Genomic DNA, 22,767 nt, shown 5'->3' with positions numbered 1-22,767 from the left:
ACAAAAAAGTGTATAAGGTAAACATTATTATTTTCTATTATATTTAACGCATTTTATTATTATGCAATAGGAGATGCATTTTCGTATTGATTACAATTATCACATATATAAAGAATAAATCTTGATTAAGGATAGGTAAACTTATAGGTTCGTAATATTTCGTATGTAGTCCTCTTCGCAAAATCATCCTTTATTCTTAATCATTGTCAAGTACATTATTCGACGTTTAACACGTCAGGCTTGCTATGACTCTGCTGCTTGCTCTTAAGGTACACTTTTCATTCACTTATTAAACGGCTTTAAGCTACCGCGCGCTACAATGTAACTTTTACCGGATGATAAAATACGTATTTTTTATTTATACACGTTTACGTCTCTCGAGCGATCTATAACGAAAATAGACAACCGACGAGTGTCTTAATTAATTCGATTGATCTCTCTATATTGTCCTTGGTCCATCTGAATTGTAATTTCCGAAAGCGAGTGTCCGCGAAGAAATAAATTAAAATTACGAATGACGATAAAATAAAAAAATTAAACTCTTATTAAATATACATATTTTCTTATAATTATAAACATAGTGTTTGATCATTGATTAGAGAATAGTCTGGCAAGTTATGTATAGCTATAACATCCAATTGGCAAGAGTAAAGCACGTTTTTGTACATGGTTTATATCGCGTATTTAACATAGAACCATTGCCGATTTAATCGGCAATTTTAACTTCTCTGTATAATACGCAACAAATATATATATATATATATATATATATATATATAATTCAAATAAAAATATATTTATCGCTACTACAAGTCAAATGCAATAAATAACACAAAATGAATGAATATATCCGATGAAAGAAGTGGATATTTTTCTAATAAAATAAAACATCTGCTCGCATTTATGGATACATTTTCAAGAAATAATTCGGCTAAGAAACTAGTATTATCTTTTCTTCATTTTCTTTCATTTAATCTCTTTATATATATGTTCTTCCTCATATTATAGATAATTTCTTGAGTATATTTAACACTCATTAGTATTCATTACTATGTTTAACACGAGCGACATCGCTTAATATGCAAAAATACACAGATTTTGGCACGAATATTTTCTTCTTATGCGATTAACATTTTTACCCGGCAGTTGTTCGTATTTCAATACGATCGTTCAAGCTGCTTTATTAATTACAATTGTTTATGCATACTACTCTATGTTGAACACGAGGAGTTTTTATGCGCCTAAATTGTTTGTTCTCATCACTTTGCATTTTATTATTCATATTTACGTGTACTCTTTAATTAAATATGTACGTGTATATAGCTTACAATTAACCGACATGCTTATTACGAAGAGAATTAATGGCGATTCATAATGGCAGTAATCTCATCAAAATCAAGATTTACTTATTTGATGTTATCGTAGTTTATATCACTCTGTATCTTATTTCAAAGTCTCTCTTTCTCTCTTTCTCTCTTTTTTTATTATATATTTTCTATGACATAATGACGAGTCGTAAATCAGTTCATGTAAATGATGTAGATATAGAATGCAATGTCTGTCAAAGAGACGAAATGAATAACTATTAAATATAACTATTATTTATGCATAAGAGTCTTAAAAGAACTCATTATGTCGCATAAATGTCACAACTACTTAAAGTATTTAAGAGGTATGAAACGTTGTTTTCTTTAAACTAGTTTCATTAGCAACACAGTCTGTTTCGAAAGAAAAATCGGCGCGACTTGCATTTCCAGATTATTTAATTTCACACTTCATTGATTACTTCAGCGTTAACTTAACAACTTAGCTACATTTCATTTTTTTTTTTTTAAAGCGAACTGTCATCCGACTCATACTCTATTGTCCCTAACTTCTCTATCAACACAAGACTTACGATCGATCTAAGTTACGCATTCACAGATCAGAATCTATTGTCGCATTTTTTCTTCGTTACGATCTATAATTATTTTCACTTTTTCGAAAAAAATTCATGGTCCTTTGTCACTAAAATCTTACGAGTCTATCTAAGATCACACGTTAACCGGCCGCACGTTGTCGTCTGATTGAGGCTGTTCTCCACTCTGCCAACCCGAATCGAGGGTTGTTGAATCACTCAAACAGCACTGGGGTGCCTCCTCCTCCTGGCTGTTTCTGTAATCCCTGTAATCTCTTTCACGCGCTCTCTCGTTCTCGTCCTCCCGGAAGTAACCGGAATTCGTCGGGCCCTCCTGCAACTCCTCGTCGTCCTTCGACGCGTAATAAGAGTAACGACCCTGCTGAATCACCTCGTATTGCGCGTCGGGGGCGAGAAATGGACCTCTGGCGTTCCTCGGCTCGTCGCTGTTTGCGTAATTATCGACAGGAATGTCACCGTTGTCCGCAGGCAGCGGAAGAGGCAGCCGGGATCTCTTTGACAGCTGACGTTTGCCCAGTCTGCTCGCCAGATAGTCCGCACCTTCCGAACGTTCCGCGCCTATAAATCAAGACAAAAAAACACCTTAAAAGAGTCTTCTCTTTAACCTTTGGAAGTGAATAATTTAGAAATAATATATTTAAGATTTCGGTGGCTCTCTCTCTCTCTCTCTCTCTCTCTCTCTCTCTTTTCTCTCTCTTGTAAATAAGAATTTTTATGGAATTTGCATTACTTGTTCAGATGTTTCACTAAACTTTGTTTTATTTTCTTTTTTAGAAGTATTATTGAATATGAATATATATTTTTTTAATTTTATTCAATGAAAAACTTTTTATACTATGCAGACAACAAAATTTTAAATGTATTGTAAAATTTAAATGAAACAGTGATCAAAAATTGATATACATACATTCTTAAAAATCTTATTAATCAGGATATCTTTTATTAGAAGCATTTTTAATAATAATACATCTACATTTTACTTGAAACAAAATTCGATAATATTTAAAATATATTTATATATATTTTTTTTTTTTAATAGTTTCTTTATATTATTTTCGTAAAAAATGATGTGTAACAAATTAAATGAAATACCCTATGTATACTTTTACGAATGCGTTTGAAAATTTATTTTAAATATAATAATTAACGAAAGATTTATATATCTAAAAATAAAAAGATAGAATTTTGCACTTGATTCTAGATAAATAAAACAATACCTTCTTTCTCTACAGCCAGATCATAAAAACTACTCTCAGGTCCGCAGCATGAAGATACGTCTCCGAAATACAGTTCGCTCTCGGACTGTTTCGAGCCGGGATTCGTTTCTTGTTGAAATGCCCCGTTTTCCACTCCTTTCAATGGCTTTCTAATTCTCCTACCTTTGACGGTTCCCTCATTTCCGCCTTCGGGGTCCGTGCTGTTGGAAATCTCTTCTGCATTCTCGTAATTGTCGGTGGGTCGCTTCGCGGATCTCGGTCTATGATCTGAAAATTTCCCGAAGAAATAGAGAATTAATATTTGAAAAGATTTTATTAGAATATTTTTATTGCAAAAAATAATTTAGCATATTGCAACAACATTGCATAGCAATATTACAGAAATATTATACAGGCATGAATTTGCAATATGGTTTAAACAACGTTGCAGCAACATTTCAGAAATATTGTGCAAATAAAATTAATGCAAAAAATATTAGGTACAGAACCGGTTTAAGGTAATAATCCAATAGTAATATTACATATATATTTTATTGCATTATTGCTGCAATGTTATAGAACAATATTTCTGAAAGCGGACATTTTACCGTTGCTGCAACCTTGCTGCAACATTTCACAATGTTTATGCAATGTTGTAATATTGCAATAAAATGTTGCAGCACAATTTTACCTTCGTTATTTTCAAAGTTATCCATCCTCTTGGCAATTCTGGCTCTCGATTCGGTCATTTGTGGCCTTCTAGCAGGACTGTTGGGATCGCTGTAAGGAGGCGGTGGTCCCCACAATGGAACTGGCGTTTCCAGAACGCTGTAAGAGGCAGTACTCGGGGTGTAAGGAACAGTTTGAGTGTTTAAAACGGAATAAGGACCACTCGATTGCGAATTAAGAACACTGTACGGGCCAGTTCCGCCTTCCACGTTAGTTTCCGCTGATCGTGCTTGTGTGTGAAAGCCATAGTTCGAATCTGGACTCGGTGCTGGACCTCTCGATCTAGACCAGGGTAATCGCCATCTTCTAAAAATTTATTTATATTTATATTAGTGCCAAAAATATAGATTTTTAAAAGTACAATATTTCTTGTCTTAATTAATTATTATATTTTTTTTTAATTTTTTTATTAATACGTTTATAATTATATATGTAATAGTTCCATTACAACTTTTCATTATCGTCAATTGGATAAATTTACAGTAAATAATTATTTTATAAAATATAATATCATCTAATATCTCTTTTTATATTTCTTCCCAACTTATTAATCGTCAAAATAAAAATGAAGTATATTTTCCTTTATACAATATATTTTCCAATATTTTTTTTAAAGATTTCTTTGAGAAGCTTCTCTGTGCGCTTTTTCTATGTTATCAAACATATTGTATATTGAGGTAATCGTTTTATCGATCGTGTCTATTATGATAGAACAGCATTCTTTAACATAAGCTTTGACCGTTTGTGAACTGACTTGAATCGTGTGCGCAATACAAACATAATTCCTTTTATCTCTTTTCTTTTGCGTTCTCGGAATTGATACTAGATACAGTATCTCATTGAATGCAATGTTTCAGAGAGAAATATTACAAAGTCTACCATGTATTTCACAATCGACATTCACGCCCGTGTATTTTATTGCCAGTTCGTGCCGTGGTGGGCAAAATAAATTTCAAAGGGTCCATCGCAATTTATTCCAGAGACTCGGAAAATTTTTCTGCAAATGTCCAAAGCCGATTGCAATAGCTGTTTTAATGAATGGTATGTATTAACAAATTATCGGAATACAATGCACATATGTAGGAGCGCGGATATATTGCTTTACTATTGGTTTATTGCATTCCGGATTCTTCCGTACTCTGACAACATTCATACATGAGCTCTGTTATTTTAATCAAATACTCGTAATTATTATGCAATGTAATTACAATCCAAGTTCATTATTAATAAATCCTCAGAAAACCTTGTCAGATATTTTTATTAAAAAAACAGGTCGAACCATAATTAAAAGCTATTAAAATTATTTAAAAAATCTTCTTTTTGAAAGAGAAGAATTCTGCGCGAATTGCCATTTCTAAAAATTGAAAAATGAAAAATGTAATGTAATAGTTTCTTAGTCACAATAAATATCGGTCAAAAAATTTTTTTTTTACATTATTATTTTTCTACCTGGAAGGTGCCATGTCGGGGTTTGGCGTATACAGATTTCCCGGTGTCTGCGCCCACCACGGACTCGCGCCTCCGCAATCGTTGCAGCATCCGCAGGATCCGGCTGGTGGTCCCACGGCGCCGCCTTGCCCGTACAGCGATCTGCATCGCAGCTCCAACTGTTCCCAGTACATCTTTTTCTTTTCGTGACTCAACAACTGGTATACCAGCATGCAGGAGAATATGCAGGCCAGAATACCGGCGACCGAGACGCCGAAGAGAGCCCTCAGGCAGTCCGAGAGCGCGCCGTGCACCGCATCGCAGTGAGGAGTTCCCTCGAACAGTACTCCGGGATCTCCCTTAGTTTGCGGCGCGCCGTAACACGTGCACGATCTGCAAATGCACAATTTTCAGATTAATATCCCAGAAGTTTGTTTGCGCTCCGGGAACAATACCTTAAGCTCGTATAATTCGAATCCCGGATAAAATTAATTTTAAAAATTAAGAATGTAAAGGCGCGAAGTACACGCGTCAGTTAACAAACTCTTTTAGATATTTTGTAAAAATTTTATAAAAATATAAAAAATTTTTTTTTTTTACTTTTTATTTTTTAAATTTATTTTAATTTATATATGTTACTTATTTATATTTTAATGTATTTATTTTACTGTTATTTTAATCTGTAAAAATATGACATTGAAAGACAATTGCACCAATTGAAAACAAAATATTTGTTAAAAATTAATATTAAATTAAAAATTGTATATAAAAATTAAAAATAAATATAAATAAAAACAATAAAAAAATGTTAGTCCGAGTAAAATAAATTAAAATCTGTCTGTAAAAGTGATTTTAATAGAGCTCAAACTTTTATAATAATAAGAAAAATTATTACTATTATTACATCTTTTATAATCAGGTAATTTTAATTCTTTGATGATAATTTCACCTAAGATTATTAAAGAAAGGAATATGTACCTCGCTCGCGCGGTGTAAACGCATTCGCGAAGATTCTGCAATCGCGACATGTGAATTACCGTGGTCGTGACGGTGACGAGGACGCACACTAAAGCGCACACCACTCCCACGGAACCGCAGACTTTCATCTGGAAAAGTTATAAACCCAGTTTAATAGCAGAACTGTCAGCACCAACGACGGTTTCCCGAGAGGGACCGATAAGTTTACAGACTTACCAGAAGCCCGTATCTGTGCTTTCGCCTAGCCAACAGCATTGTGAAAAGACCCATAAGGATCAACTAAAACAACAAATTCATTTTTCTTGCCATTATATTAAATCTCCATTTTCAATTAAATACATATTATCATCCGGATAAATCTCGTAAAAAAATTTAAAAATTGATTTTCATGCTTGTGACAGCTTCAATAATTCTGTATAAAAATTAATTTGATGATGAGTTACGATGACATATTGATGATGAGTTATGAATATTCTATATTATTGAATATATTATAAGGATCAACTAAAACAACAGATTCATTTTTCTTGCCATTATATTAAATCTCCATATTCAATTAAATACATGTTATCATCCGGATAAATCTCGTAAAAAATTCAAAAACTGATTTTTATGCACGCGACAGCTTTATAATTCTGTATAAAAATTAATTTGACATATTGACGATGAGTTATGAATATTGCGCACGTTAAGACGCGTTCGGGCTCTAATATAATCGATCAATTCTTGTCTCTCACCATAATGCCAGGAATGTAAGACGGCACGGTCTCGAAGAGGGCTAAGCTGGCCGTGTGGGCTGACAGGACCGCGTGCACCGCCAAAAAGAGGCTGCCGACCGCCGCGCTCAACCCACCGCAGAGGCAGCAGAGGACAACGTACTTCTTGCAACAGCCACCTTCGCCGCTGTGACCTGCAAAACGGACTCTTGAAATTCTAATTGCTTCGAGAAAAAATTTCACGTGGCGCACGGAATACTAATACCTTGATACAGCAAACGCAAAAAGATTGCACCGACTCTCTAAATCATGCGCATTGTTTTTCCGTTTAATTTAACGTTCCAATTTGTTTTTAAAAGCAATCGAAATAAACCCATCTAATTTTCTCTGATACTTTCTTTTTAAAGACTCGAATTTTGAATGTAAATTAAATACGATATGCACGGGGATTATTTTTGACAGCTAATGAGACGCGAATCCGACAGTGTCGAGGAATGCTATTAATTTCAGTCTTGACGATGCATTATCGAGACTGAATATATCAACGTGAGTTTGTGGGTAATCGCAGTCGCTGCGAATATATTCGAGGAATCTCGCTCGAGGCACGTTTCTCATTGTGACCAGATCAGAACTACGGCTGTTAGGTTCTCACGCGAACAATCATTATCCCGCTAACCGAGGATCCAGCACGGCTTACCGGCGTGCCCGGATTTCTCCTGAATAAGATCGATGATTCTACAAAGGACGCAACGGTATGTTTTCGACGTCAAAAATAACCCTACGAGATATAAGTAACCCATACAGCACACAAGTTTGCAGCAATATTGCAACAACATTGCAATATTGCAATATTGTACATTGCATAGCAATATTGCAACAACATTGCAACATTGCAATATTGTACATTGCATAGCAATATAGAATAGAATTTGTAATATAGTTTAAACAACGTTGCAGCAACATTTCAGAAATATTATGAAAATAAAATTCACGCAAAAAATTTTAAGTACAGACCATTCAGTCCGATCATGTATTTGGCACATTTCCAATAATCCAATAGTAATATTACATAAATATTTTATTGCATTATTGCTGCAATGTTGTAGAACAATGTTTCTGAAAGCGGACATTTTATCATTGCTGCAACATTTCATAATGTTGATGCAATGTTGTAATATTACAATAAAATGTTGCCACAATGCTGCTGCAATCTTGTTGTGCTATAAGGGAAATGATAATAAACGATAGGGAGACCAAGATAAATTAAAAACGCTACAAATCTTGCAAAGACAAAGAAGGAGTGATTGAAATGCAGCCACACAGTACAAATAAGCGACGATTTAATTTCTCCTTCCAAAGATATATGAGAACAAATAAAAATTTCGATCCCTTTCAACGCGCAATTGTTGTGTGTGGAAATTCAGAAAGCATCATATTATATTTCCGTTTCTATATCGCTACTACGCGTTGCGGAATGCTTACGACGTTGCTTTTGTAACGTTTCCACGTAGCTACGTTACTCCGTTTGACGGCATCCGGGTTCGACTTCCATTGTCAAAGCACCCTATTGAATACGGTGCGCCGACCGTGTTGTATTGGAAGTTGTCTCAATGAATTCCCGAGCGTCAATATACTCCGCAGTTTCTAAAGACAGTGTGCTAATATTCCCGAGATTCCCGGGGAACGAATTTTTTGATCGAGTATATATTGTCGATGCCGCAAAAAGTGAGAAATTTTAATATGAAAAAAATGACTCGTAAATTTTATTCGATAGAAACCAGATAGATATTTTTGTCAAACGTTTATATTCGCTCTTTTTCATTAAGAAATAATATACGGGGTGAAATTCCGCGGTGAGACTTGCGCGGATCAAAATTGAAAATACTTTCAGGGAAGAATGTGCGAGATGGGAATTTTGAAAGATATTTTCAAGAAATACCTCGAGCGTAACTCTGTATTCTGATCTTAATCTATTCAAAGACGGGATACAAGGTTTACGGAGCAGAAATTCTTAGGGGAGTCGAATAAATCCTTTAGGAAAAATTGCTCCTTCGATTCAGTCTCTCCCCTCGACGAACGAATTCACGTTTTTCGAGGACAATAATCAGAAATCGTTGTCCCTCACGAGAGGGAGAACCGTATACGCGCGTTTCACCTGGTGAAACTCACGGTTAGAAAACCTGGCCTGCATTTTATATTTCAAAGGTAACCATGTCCAGCTTTTGAACTTTCCGCTACCTGCGCGATGTTGTTTACGGCCGAGAAAGGTATCGATTCGAATGAATCGGCGCAGAACGAATCGGATACCTACGCGAGCATTTCTTCTTCTTTTTGTTTTATGATTTTAATACTCGTCTCAAAAGAAAATGCCACGAAAGAAATATCTCGTTCCTCCGTTAATGCGTGATAAAAATAAGAAATGATTCGAAACCTTTCTCGCAGCCGAAATAGAGATGTAATTAAAAAGGGAGCTCTATTTATTACCTACATAAATCCACGTCGTACAAACATGCAACATTCTGATCTCGCGACATTCTCACGAGATTGGAGCAATCTATTTTGAAGCGCGCGCAGCTAAGAATATTTCATGAGTGACGTATGGATAGTCAATATACCGAGAACAATTTTTCCCGTGATAATATTTGATCTAGTAATATAGATCGGTCTCAGGATACAGAATTCACGATGCAATGTTTGTCTAAAGAAATATAGTAGATAGAGTTGGAGTATTCTGTAACAACACGGATTTTCGAAATTCTACAATTTCTATAAATCAATCAAGAAATAAACTTGGTCTTCTTTTTAACATTGGTGCACTGAAAACAATTGTTTTCTTAAATTCAAAATGTATTCTTAATTTTTTTGCAACTTTAATTTTGCAATTAATAAATATAATAAATTAATAAAATAAAAATTACTTAAATTTATAAGTTTAATAATCAATTAATATTAAAAATAATAATATAATATAAAAAATGTGTATTTAACTATATCATGCAGTACATAAAAAATATTCAAGAATTATATGTTTAAATATCTCTCTATGTAATAAATAAATAATAAATGTCCATTTGTAAGACTAGTTTTGTCATCACGATTAATAACTTCAAACAATACATAAAAAAGCAGTCCACGAAGTAGATATTCTTACACGTTAAGAATATTTAATAAGAATATCTGTTTAGAGAATTTTCCTCTTAAATTAAGAGGATCCTTTTGACACCTATTTTATACTTCGGATGAGAATTTGCGTAATAATTTTCCCGAAGCAATTTTCAATCTGAAATTAAACGCGGTAAAAATACAGCAGGATGCGCATATTAATGGAGCGAGGCGTCGCAACCTTTAACCTTGCTTCAAGACGCGGTCTCTATTAATAACGAGCGCACAAAGGGAGCACAAAAAGGGGAGGCTGATAAGCGAAAGGGGTCTCTCTCGTACCACAGGGATGCGGATAATGCGGCCTCGGGAAGTGCGCGTGATTCGTCGGATGCGCCAAATGCGAGTGCGAGTGTGCCGCCATCGGGAAGGGATAACCCTGGCTGTCCATCTCCATTTCCGACCCGAGGCGACAACGCACTATCTGGAGCACTGGGTAGCCATCCATCGCTGACAAGGTTCTCAACAATTCCGCGGGAATTTCATTCTTCGGCACTTTTGTCACTTGTTATCACACGTGGCGGCGCTCGATGATTTTTCTCTGTATTAATCAGCCGATTCCCCTTTGGCATTAATCTTTCTATCGAACAGTTTGGACGACAATATTGGTTAGATTGGCTAGAAATCCAATTTCGTTCAATCGATTCCTCGAATAGACAGCGCGAAAATTGAAGAGTGAATGTATCAATATACGAACTCTCTGCATCGAAATTCAATACTCGTTATCAATTGTAATTACTTTGCAAAGATTTTTTTGTTTTACATTAATCGAGATGTCAATTTTTTAAATTGCATCAGTTGATGTATATATATTGATGTAACTATTAATTTATTTTTGTTTGTGCAGTTTATTTGTAAATACAATCATCACATTATTATATTTTTGCGAAAAAAATTATTTTATTGTCTACATTTTTTCTTTCTTGTTATAAGATTTGTAATACTCAAAACTTGTCAGAAAATTGATTAAAAAAATTTAATTTAGTATAAATGGCAGAATAATAAAAGTTACAAAGAAAATAAAAACAGAAATTTAAATATAATTGATGCGTAAATATTAGAGAAAATAATTTATTATTTGAATCACTGTTCTAAACATCGCTCATTTATAACTAAAAATGTATATCATAATAAAAAAAAGAATCTATAAAGTATAAACGACTATAATAAATGATCAGATGATCGTATAGGCTCATACTTTTTGAAACACATAAAGCCAGGATTATGTATTGTATCCTTCATTATTCATCGCACAAAGATCGAAAGAAAATTTGCATTTGATATGTAAAATGATTGATGTAATGCATGAATGAGACTCAATTTACAGCAGCATTATTCGACATAATAAATATCCCGCTGCCGTCATTAAACCGCACATGTCTGTAATATTTTACACGGGTCACGTGTCACCATGAAAGCTCGCCAAGGTCACCTGTTCGTCGTGCATTTCCAACTGGGTCAACCCACTTTCACCATCGATGATCGTCATCGAGAGTCATCACTATCGTCGATCCCCGTTACTTCAAATCGATCAATATTTCCATAGACAAGCTTCAATTGTTGCCCAATATCGGACTTCGCCGTCTATTTTCTCTCGTGAACGTGAAAATCCACTCTCATATATCGACGATCGCGTATTCGGGAGGATTCACACTCGTCGGTGACGGACACGTTGTGATGTGTCCCACAGGTGGCGGCTTTCGTGGTGTTCGTCGAATCCACGAGATCCAAATGGGACGCGATTCCGGGCCCTTTCTTCACAGAGCTCGCGGAGAAATGATGTCGAGCGCGCGCGAAGGGTGAAAAGAAGCACGTTTTATTTCAGCGCGATGGCTATCGTGTCGTGTCAGCCCGCTCGCAAGTCGCTCGCGATCCTCGGCGGAAAGGGATGGTCCTACTCTCGGATGCTGCAAGCATCGACTGGTCGATATATTCCCCCGGATGATTCGAGCGACCCGTCGCGGTCGAGGGTTGAAATTCCGCGGGAATGCAACCCTCCACGTACATACAAACGGGGTAGGAATCTCTAACCGTGGATAGTCGTCGATAACGCGATGTCCGCGACTGATAAGACGACGAGTCTCTCTTCATCCGGCTGATAGTTCGGTCGGAATGAGCGAAGAACAAATCCAACACACGGATGGAGCTACCACCTGTCCCGAGAGATCACTCAGCTAATTTCCAGAGAACCGTAGGTACGACTCCGTCTGACATTTCAATCTCGAATGGAAATTAAGTCACCGATATGGAGCAGAATGCTAACATCATTCATATCGCGAATCGACTATTCATTTCATTCGTGGAACTCGAGGATGGAAAGTATTGCATTCGCAGGAGAGATACCTTTGTTTCGTGTATTATTAATGTAACCATCAAATATATTCTCGGTATGCAAATATTATAATATTCGCAAAAATCTCGCAATAATAAAATTAAAATACAATATGCTCAATATTTAAAACTATAAAAAAAAAATATATATATAATGTATATAATAAAATATAAATATATATAAATAAGAAATATATAAATAAGTATAATGTACGTAAATAAATTTCAAGATAAGAATTATTTTTAAATTAAAGTATTATTAATTGCTATGTTCATTTGTCATCAATTGTAATTACAAAAAAATATATTTCTATATAAAAATTAAAATTTCTTTGTCATTATATTTTTTAAAAGAATTAACAAACAAAAGAAATATTTGGCTATTTTTTCTGTGCAAATCATATAATTACCTTAATAAAAATTGAATATTTCATAATGCACGCATGAAGAATAAATTACTTACATTGACTGGCAGCAGTCCTCTCGTAACGTCTCGTTGGTCTCGGTGGTGGACGTGGAGGAAGGGCAGGAGGTTGATGTGTTCTCGATGCCACCTCAATGCCTTCATCACTCTCGCCCTCCGTTCCTCTGTTGTTTCCTCCGGGTTGCTGCACCGCGTGGCATTGACATTTGTTCTTCGTTGGGGCTGAAACCTGAAATATCGAAGGGAGTATTCATGTTAACTCGAATTCAAATGATTTAATGCTCTCGCATTGTCTAATCAAATAGTAAATACGAAAGTATTCGGCGGAAAAATCCCTTTTATTACACCTGATCGATGATGTTTAATAAGTGATAATATTATCTATAAGTTTCTTAATTTTATTCTTTTAGAATAAATAGTGATTTGCACGAATCGATTTGCATAAATCGAATTATGTCAGATTGTGATAATGAATCATTAATTACAGTATATAGTAATAAAATTGCTGTAATTAATTTCAAGAATAAAAATGTTATTGTTAATAATGTTATATGGTTTAGAAATTCTTTTCTTCTTAATCGACAACAGGGTTGAGTAATCATTCTTTTAAACTAAGTTAAAATTAGTTGCTTATAAAATTTATCTAGTTAAGTTTTATGAACAAAAAATTTAACTTTAACTCAGTTAAAGTTAAGATTAAATTAACTAAAGTTAAATAAAAAGTTAATTTTGAAAAATATTATTTATATTAAATTAGAATTTTGTTTGTTAATTCTTTTAAAAAATATAATAACAAAGAAATTTTTTTTTTTATTTTTATAAAAAATAAGATGCAATTTAATACGACCAAAAACTGGCTATTTATTTATTAAAAACAAGTACACACAGTGTGTACTTATTTTTAATAAATGAATAGCCAGTTTTTGGTCGAATTAAATTGCATCTTATTTTTTGTGAAAAAATTTATCACTGGCGATCAACAATTTAATTGTGAAGATTTTTTGATTTTTATATAGAAATATATTTTTTCGTAATTACAATTGATGACAAATGAACATAACAATTAATAATACTTTAATTTAAAAATAATACACGTATAAAAAAACAATAATGGTATTCAGAGATAAAAAATGTAACTTGAGAAAAAAGTTAATAAGTTTAAGATGAAAAATAACTAGAAGTTAAAAATTGATACATTTTAAATTAACTAAGCTAAGTCAAAAGTCATTTACCCCACCCTGTTCAACAAGTATATAACTCTTGAAAATCACAATTGTCGTAATCGAATAAAATATATAATTTGTCTGAATTTTAGTGTTAATCAGACAATGTCCCCTCGATATCAACACTTACGGGCGAAGAACGCCCGATGAAATACATTTCGTCGCACTCGCGACGAAATTCGAACATTTCTGCAACGGGCACTGATCATAAATCATCTGTGCGCGCGCTGCATTTGGTCCATGGCTGAAAATATTTCCTGATATAAGCTCTAAGGGCAGAGCCGTTGCTTAGTACACGATTTATAGCTTCTCGCGTGGCCGAGACACAGCGAACGTAACTCAAGCGTGCGCGGATAGAGATATGGCGATTCACGAACATGTATTTTCTGAGATGTGGCGGCAAAAACGCGGCTAGGAATATATACGAACGGCTGGGCGGAACGATGGCATAAGTCATTCTCATCATCTCGAGAAGCGCGTGGAAAATTTATGAAAGTGCAATCGTACGAGATCTAATTAATTTCTCAAAGTAATTCTTCTGTTTCATTTAATTGTTTGGGATTAAAATTTTATTAGTTCATTACTACATCTGCTTCATATATTTTATATTGCAAAATACCTGTATATACAATAATTATGCGACAAAACTATAAATAGCTGAGCGAAATAAATGCTAATTCATTGTATAGATTTGCATACCTGAATGGCGTCGACGCCTATAAGAGACGCGTTTTTGGTGTCGTTCTGCCCGTGTGGATGCCCATGATTGTGCACGTGTCCATGAAGGTGCCCGTGATGATCCAAGCTCGAGGGCGTCCGATCTCTCGGCCTGGTGTCGGGATGGCTCGCGTGCAGCAAGTGCACCGGTTGCAGGTGGTGATGATGCTCGTGAACGTGGTCCAGCCTGCTATGAGTCCTGGTGTTGGCGTTCGATGACGAGGACTCGCACGATATACCGGAGCTGACGTGATGATGGTTCACGCTGGAGTGGCCGGTCAGGCTGCCCGAAGAGCTGCCGCGATGGTGGCCTGCCAAAGGTGTCGTCGACAAGCTGCTGTTGACGTTCACCACGTGCCGGTGCATCGTGGGCGAGCCGCCGTGGTTCATCATACTCGAGTTCGACGACGCGCCGCTCAGAGGGCTGGAAACCCCGTGATGATCCCCGGGAAAAGTGGGATTCGAGTGATGACTGCGATGGTGGCTGCGCGGCGAGTTTACGTGGTTTATCGTGGCCGTGATTGGTATTGAGGTTGGATGATGATGTCCGGTAGGGGTGGCAGAGCTGGCTTGATTCATCGAACTGGAACCTGAAACGATAACGCGATATTCTATTTATTTTACAAGCATGATAATTAATACTGCTCAACAAAAGATGATCTTTTTAAAACACCGGAACGAACGAATCCGGTTTCCAAATTGCTCCATTACGTCACAAGTTCGAGAAATTTTTTATTACAGTTATGTTATAATTAATTAAAGTTATAAAGTTATAGAGTATGTTGTTAGGACTTTTAATCCTCACATGGAATTTTTTGTGTGTTAATTATAATTAATAAGATATTCAGGGTTAAATATGAGCTGTTTGCGAAAGTTAGCTGTGACTTAGAATTAGGTCGTTGACGATATTAATAATAAAAATATGTATTATCTATATCAGCATTTTAGATGAAAAAAATGTTATCTTTACCAAATCGTCTAGAATAATTTTTTATAACTATATATTTATATAAGCAGTCTTAAAAATTATTGTCCAGAAAATTATCTAGAATTGTATCTTTTATCTATATTCAAAACAAAATCATCTTCATCTTATCTAAGATGAATTTACATATTTCTATCTCATCCTTATCTAGCTAATGTTAAAATCACCTAAGCACCACACTGTTAATATGATGATAACGAAGAAGGTGATACGCACCAGCTGTTCCGTGGATATGACTGGTGAGACTAGTCACCAGATTTCCGTGATGATGTGCAGTCATTCCTTGCGCGTGCGCGTGATGCGCGCCGGGTCCATGATGATGAGAAACGTTGGTCTTTGCGTTACCATGATGATGATGCGTGTGCTGTCGCTGGTGTTGCTGAAAACCCATCAGGCTCTCGGTGTCGAGGTTCGAGTTGTTCAGAAAATGATCGGTGTGCTTGTGAATGTGCGCGTGTATGTCGCCATGAAAGTGTCCGTGAACGCTGCGATCCACCGGCTCGTGATGATGCTGATAGGGATTTAACACCTGTTGAACGTTCTTCAGCTTGTCCTTGGAGCCTTGCTTCTGGGGTGATAAGCCACCGTGATCCTCCAGCTCTTTACTGCTCGTCTCGAGCAGATTTGACTCGGCCTCGAGCAAGGGACTGGGACTCGAGGTCAAACTGTGCTGATTATCCTGCAGGCTCGAGGTCTCCTGGACCCTTCGAGCCGCCTCGAATGCCAAATTACGCGACAGGTCCAAGTTACAAGACAGATTGTGCTCGTGAAGCAATAATATGGAGCTCTGGCCGTTCATGGATCTCGGATTTGGGGATATGTTCGCTTGGCGTTCTAGAAGATCGATGTTTCTGGCGTTCTCCAGACTGATCTGCTGTGAATTATCTTGATGAGGACTCTCCAGCCTTCGTATCGGCTCGAAAGCGCTCTGTAAACTCTCCAGACTTCGCGGGAAATCTTGATTGTTGGAGATCCTGGTGCTGCCCACGCGCCTTTCCATGTTGCCGATAGTGGAGCACTGACAAGAATGCTGCGGATTCTCAGGCACGTCCAGATCGTTGATCAATTCCGGTTGGGACATTTTAGTATCTGAAATAACGTAATATGTATAAAAATTAAACTCGCAAAGCATGGATTTTTATTGTAGATTATTATTCGTGAGTTTAAATTAATAATGAGATGAGTCTCTTCCTCAAGGATGTAGTATATTTTCTTGGAAGAATCTATTTATACATATTTTTCATTATTTAATAATGAATGTTTTTTTCCATATTTAATTAGTTGAAAGCAAATTCCGTTGCAATCTATATATAGCTATATAATAGCTTGTAATATTTTTATTAGAAAAACGTTCTGAAGATTAATTGACATGATGGATTGTAGTATTTTATTTTCTCTCGAGAGAAAAGTAACGGAAATTATATCGGTCGCGATCATATATAATAAATAACAAAAGATGTGAAAGAAAATGCTCGTTAGATGGATTTCCGTTTTTACTTTTTATACGTCGCTCGCGATGGCTCCTGCTGTTTCGTAATATGGAGCGATTTATCAAGTGCAACGAGGCAGGACATCAAAACGAACAACCTCTCATCGCAATACAAGATCACGCAGTTGGAAACCGTTCGACGTATCGATCTAGATCTAGAAGGCGGATATGTCGAGTATGTGAAGTTAGCCCCCCTAAGTTATAATTCTAGAGTTCTCTATCAACTTTAGAAATAGTTTCGCTGTTTAATAAAGCATTGAAAATAGCACTTGAAGTTACGGGAGTCTAACTTCACACTTTTTTCCAACTTTGAGGCCGCATAACTTTTCTTCTATTTATTTTAGCGCGTTAAACAATAAGAGTAATCGATAGAACTCTTCGGGGAACTATCAGAACTCTCAATAAAATTGCCGATTTCCCAAAAAAATTGCTGATTCGAAAATTTTCCCGCAGGATTAAAATTTTTTTCGATAATTGACAGTTCTGGTAACTCTCCAAAGAATTCTATCGATTATTTTTATTGTTTAATGCGCTAAAATAAATAGAAAAAAAATTATACGGTTGGAAAAAAATATGAAATTAGTCTCCCGTAACTTCAAGTGTTATTTTCGATGCTTTAACTATTTCTAAAGTAATATCGCGATATAATGCGCGAAGAAGTGCATTAAGAAAAATATTATATTAAAAAGTTTTCTTGTAGAAAATCTTTAACACACAATATTTCTTGGAAATGTGTTAAAAAATAATGAAATTAAAAAGTTGTATGTTAAGTATTTAGTTATTAATTTATATTATTGGAATAAATCCTTAATTCTGATATAAAAATAATACGAAACAATAACTAATACTAATATTGATAACCAATTAACGATCAACTTTGATGAAGCGAAGCGTTAACGAAGCTTTAAATTATACAAAAATTGGAATTATATGTATCTGTTCTTGATACGAAAACTTTATCGTCATCATTCTTCGTTATTAAAACTTTTCCGACGAGCCCTTCCGCGAACTTGAATAAATATCTTCTAAAAGACTGAATCTTAGTCTAGTTTTCCCTTCTCCCTTTCTTTATAGCTCTTTGAAAATAGAAGTTTTATGATCGATCATTGTAAACTTCAAGAATGCGCCGAAGCGATTTATTATGCGTTTATCTCGTTAAAAGATTTCAATCGTGAAAGTAAGTTTACTAATCGGGGATAATAGATTATGATTTAGGTTTATCTTCCTTTTTCTCTCTCTAAATGCAAGAATTATATTACATCCTTCGCAATCTCTTTGTCACAGAATGGTGATCTTTCCGTATATATATATATATATATATATATATATATATATGTGTATATGTATCTGCGATATGCATCTCTTTATAGTTTTTCCGCGGATATATATAAAACCTACAGTCTTATGTCAGTTCCGAACGACCAGAAAAAATATATATTATTTAAAATTAAACAATTTATATCTTTTTTCTTTTCTATTTTTTTATATAAGAATTATAATATGTAATGTCGGCATATATAATAAATTTATTATTATTTATATTATTATTTACATAATAAATTATTATTTATTCTTAATTCTTATTATTTATATAATAAATATATAATTAATTTTGATTTTGACATTCTAGAAGAAATAGCGAATTTTTAGACTTATTAAAATGTTTATGTTACTTAACACCTATTTATTCAACTTTTTACATGACTTGACATCAGTCAAGTACTAAGTTCAACAATTAGAGGCATTGTCATCTCAATTTATTCAGAACAATTGTAAGCAACAAGTAACTAATTTTTAATTTTTACATATACATAAGTGGATTTCTATTTTACAATATAAAATTCCTTTTTAAATTCAGTTTATAATAACAAATATTAAATAACTTGGAGAGAATGGACACGATCATTACCGGACTGATAGCCTTTCGCCGACTAACGATGAGTGATTGGTTTGGAGTAATATTTAAGTGCCACTCCGAGGTTTTAATAATAATTTTAAAATATTTATTGATTAGCCGGATGAATTATTTTAATTCGGATTTTGCTTCTAATTGGAATTTTTCGTGTTAAACTATTTTTAATAATTTCAATTTATTGTTAACGTATTTCGCCTTTTAATTTTGACATAATTACCTAATTTATTTTGACTTTGTATTGCAACTTTTTATTAAAATTTTTATTTATTATTATTGTTTTATTGCGCACTAAAGAAGACTAAGTATAATTCGAAACGTTTAAAATTAAAAATATTAGAGTTTATATTGTAATTAGTTTTTTAAATTAAAATTTTTCCAAGTTTTAAAATAATTTTTTATTGCTCGTTTTACATGGTCTCGTAATATTTAGTAACTTATCATAATTGATTTAGTCTAAAATTTTTTATTTGGTTTTAGGTGGATGCGGTTTATTATTATCATGCGAAATCCCTGGATTGATTTCACTTTGCGCGCGCCGTCTTGCAATGTAAAAAGCAACTTCCGAAAATGACGAGACTTTGGTCTCGCTAAACCGATCATGCTTCGAGATACCGGGCATCTAGCTGCCATAACCAGTCCAGAAGTAGTCTTCGTAAGTACGACCAGTGACTCCCGGCCGCTCACATTCCTCGTATCTCGTTATACCTGCGCAAAGACTCCGAAGGCCACGGTCAAGTTCGATGTCGGTGGCATGTGCTAGCTTTTTCTGTCGTTCGACGATCCCGCGGTGCTCGGCAAGAATGGAAATATCTTCGCGACACGTGGATTTAATTTCGAACAAGACGCTGGTTCGGAGACAAAATCGTGAGAACCCCCTCATATTTTCGCACAATTAAAGTAAAATTTGATTTCAAAAATCGTGTCAAAAAAGTGCGTGGAAACATTATAATTCTATATACGAGATATACTCATCATTAAATATTATGCAACGTATTAATGAGCGAAACATATATAAATATTTTGTTAAATTAAAAATCCCTGTTTTTTTTTTCTTACACAAACAATAATCTTGGAACTTAAGAAGCTTACCAGGTCGCTCTTCCGTAGCGCGGTTGTAACACCGTGAGAAGAACTGCGGCGACCTTTTCATGGAGCCTCGCGTTTCGCACGCGCGTTGCGAAATCGTAGAATTGCGCGAGTTCGCGTTATAGTAAACTGCCTCTTAATCTATAGCGAGGACGATCGAATGGATCCATAACGACCGGGCTCACCTGCAAATTGCTTTCTGGCGTTGAATCCTGTTAACCACTACTGCAGTTTGACGGCGTCGCGTCTTCCGCGTGCTCGACGAGCTGGCATTCGATGTATTGTACGATGATGAAACGAGCCTCATTTCTCATTATTTCTCGGGAGTGACTTTCTGCGGCCTCGAAGCGGCGCATTTTTGCGGGATGCCCCCGGCTTGTTTTTCTCACTGGTTGTTAATAATCGACAGGATGCCAGAACGAGGTTGCGACGTTTAAGGGCTCAGACAAAGTGCGCGAGGGAGAGCGAACCAATGGAACAGATGGCAAATTTCTCGAGAGTTTCTCGATAATGATAAGATGGCAATTGGTCGTCGAGCTTATTCTTCCAAAGTCCACAACGAAACCTTAACCGACAAGATCAGGCGTTGACGCAATAAATCATGGATTGCCGATGCCATACGTCACAAAGGAAAGTTGAAAAAAGTTAAACACTTTCTATTTGAACGATTTGACGCATACAAAGTTACCTATTAAATCTTGCAGTTCTATTGAATAAAAATCCTTACGGCGAATTCTTGGAGAGGATTTAAATCAAGATGGTTGTAAACGCAGATGTTATTCGCAACATGTATCGCGATATCATGATAATAACGTAATAAAACACCCGAGAGAATTGCAGAGAATTCTCCTCCCAATTTTGATCGATGAAATGTTCACGATTGGTTTTCACTGCGCACCAGAAACTATCGCCACTCCAGAAATGTGGTGAACAAAGCGAGGAAATAAAGTTACGAATCTCTCCGGCAACTTCAACGGGACTCTGAATTCTCGATGCGATTTGCACGTTCGTTATATCGCGGTGGTTATGGCTCACAAGAGAAGAGACGCGGAGCAGGAGATCGTGAGAGACTGTTGGAGTCTTCCACCTTCACTGGCAGCCGTTCTGCCTTGGAATGTGCCTTTGCCCCCTGTTCTCCCCTCTCAAATGACTAGAGGGGCCGCAAGGGCCCCGACTGTTACACGGCGTCCCTCTCTTCCTACTACTCGCAGCCGGCATCAGCCGGCCGATTCGGGACCGATCGCGTGTTAGGTCCACCTACTCTTGCGAAACTCGAACTGACTCAATAAGTGGAACATTCGGCTCGACTCGGCTCGTTCAAAGTAAACTTGGAAAATTATTAGCTCTTTGCTATTAATTGTTGAACACGATCAATTTAATTAAATTCTCATCATCGCAATATTTCTTATGTAACATAGGTATAAATGACAAGTTTATTTATTTATTTTATAAATTGTTGAAAATATAAAATTTTGTTAAATATAAAAAATTATATATTAATTAATATAAAAAATTAAATATAAAAATATAAAAAATATAAAAATTTATTTATATTTTATATAAATAGCTATGTAAATATTTTTCGAATAAAAATGCAAAATTTTCTTGTCTGTATTTTGACGAAATAATATTTCGGAAAATATATTAAGGACTTTGAAATTTCAAGAGACAGATAATGTTGTGTATAAATTATTGTATCTGTTAGAATTATTTAATTTTCAATTTATAAAGCTTCAAAATAGAATGTAATAAAATGTACGACAAAACGAGTCATTTCTAGCACACAGCTTTTATTTATGACAGTTCAATTTGCCTTCGGAAAAATCGAAACGTATGATTTGTAAGAAAATAATAATAAAGATTTTATAAAATTTAATATATATATTTGATTCTCATTCTTTTATTTTCCGGTTTTTGTTGCAATATAATTTCATAAAATTCAATCTTGAATATAATAGCAGTATTTTTATTTGTATTTTAATCTGTAGATAGTCTTAAAAATAATAGAAATCTCTCTCTAAAAATAATATAAATATGGTCAGAAATTCCATCAAGAATTTTTTTAATCCGCTTACCAATAAGTTTTACCTAAGTAAACATCTTCAAGAGACCAGAGACTTAAATAGTGAACTGTTTGATGAGCTAAAAACGGATGAAACCGATATAATTTGCAGCTGATAATTAAAAAAATATACATATTTTTACTGCAACAAAATTGTAATAACTATTAAGAAAATATATTCATTTTAATAATTATTTATCAATTTTTAATATAATTATTATTTAATATATACAATATCATTTTCTCCTACAGTTAACATAAAAATACGAACGTAATAATTTTTCCTTTTTCTTATTTTAAGAAAGAAAGATTTAAATTTATAGACACTCTAGCCAGACTACATTTAACGCATCGTAATATAACGTTCATATATGTAATCGATAAAATCATAATGTTAAAGGAGACACGATA

At 34.9% G+C, this 22,767-nt stretch overlaps 1 protein-coding gene across 2 annotated transcripts; it reads right to left on the bottom strand.

Annotated features, from left to right (window-relative positions):
• Positions 1 to 174: 174 nt before the first annotated feature.
• Positions 175 to 20,984, bottom strand: LOC114941672 (uncharacterized). Of its 2 annotated transcripts, none has more exons than XM_085486972.1 (11): positions 20,480 to 20,984; positions 16,021 to 16,893; positions 14,802 to 15,409; positions 12,919 to 13,108; positions 6,987 to 7,159; positions 6,466 to 6,528; positions 6,250 to 6,377; positions 5,293 to 5,664; positions 3,806 to 4,149; positions 3,298 to 3,402; positions 175 to 2,476 (listed from the first exon to the last, which is right to left on the bottom strand). In XM_085486972.1, exons 2-11 carry the CDS (start codon positions 16,883 to 16,885, stop codon positions 2,034 to 2,036), a joined length of 3,291 nt encoding a protein of 1,096 aa, XP_085343098.1. In that variant the 5' UTR covers positions 16,886 to 16,893; positions 20,480 to 20,984; the 3' UTR covers positions 175 to 2,033. The 2 variants fall into 2 exon arrangements, with proteins under 2 accessions (XP_085343098.1, XP_085343097.1); XM_085486971.1 differs by having other exon boundaries at positions 3,136 to 3,402; positions 20,480 to 20,983.
• Positions 20,985 to 22,767: the final 1,783 nt, after the last annotated feature.

Source organism: Nylanderia fulva, unplaced genomic scaffold (assembly GCF_048542155.1).
Source record: "Nylanderia fulva isolate GAGA-0341 unplaced genomic scaffold, ASM4854215v1 Scaffold5, whole genome shotgun sequence".
NCBI lineage: Eukaryota > Metazoa > Arthropoda > Insecta > Hymenoptera > Formicidae > Nylanderia > Nylanderia fulva.
The sequence above is the reverse complement of the archived record's forward strand: the minus strand, read 5'-3'. Positions and strand labels throughout refer to the sequence as shown.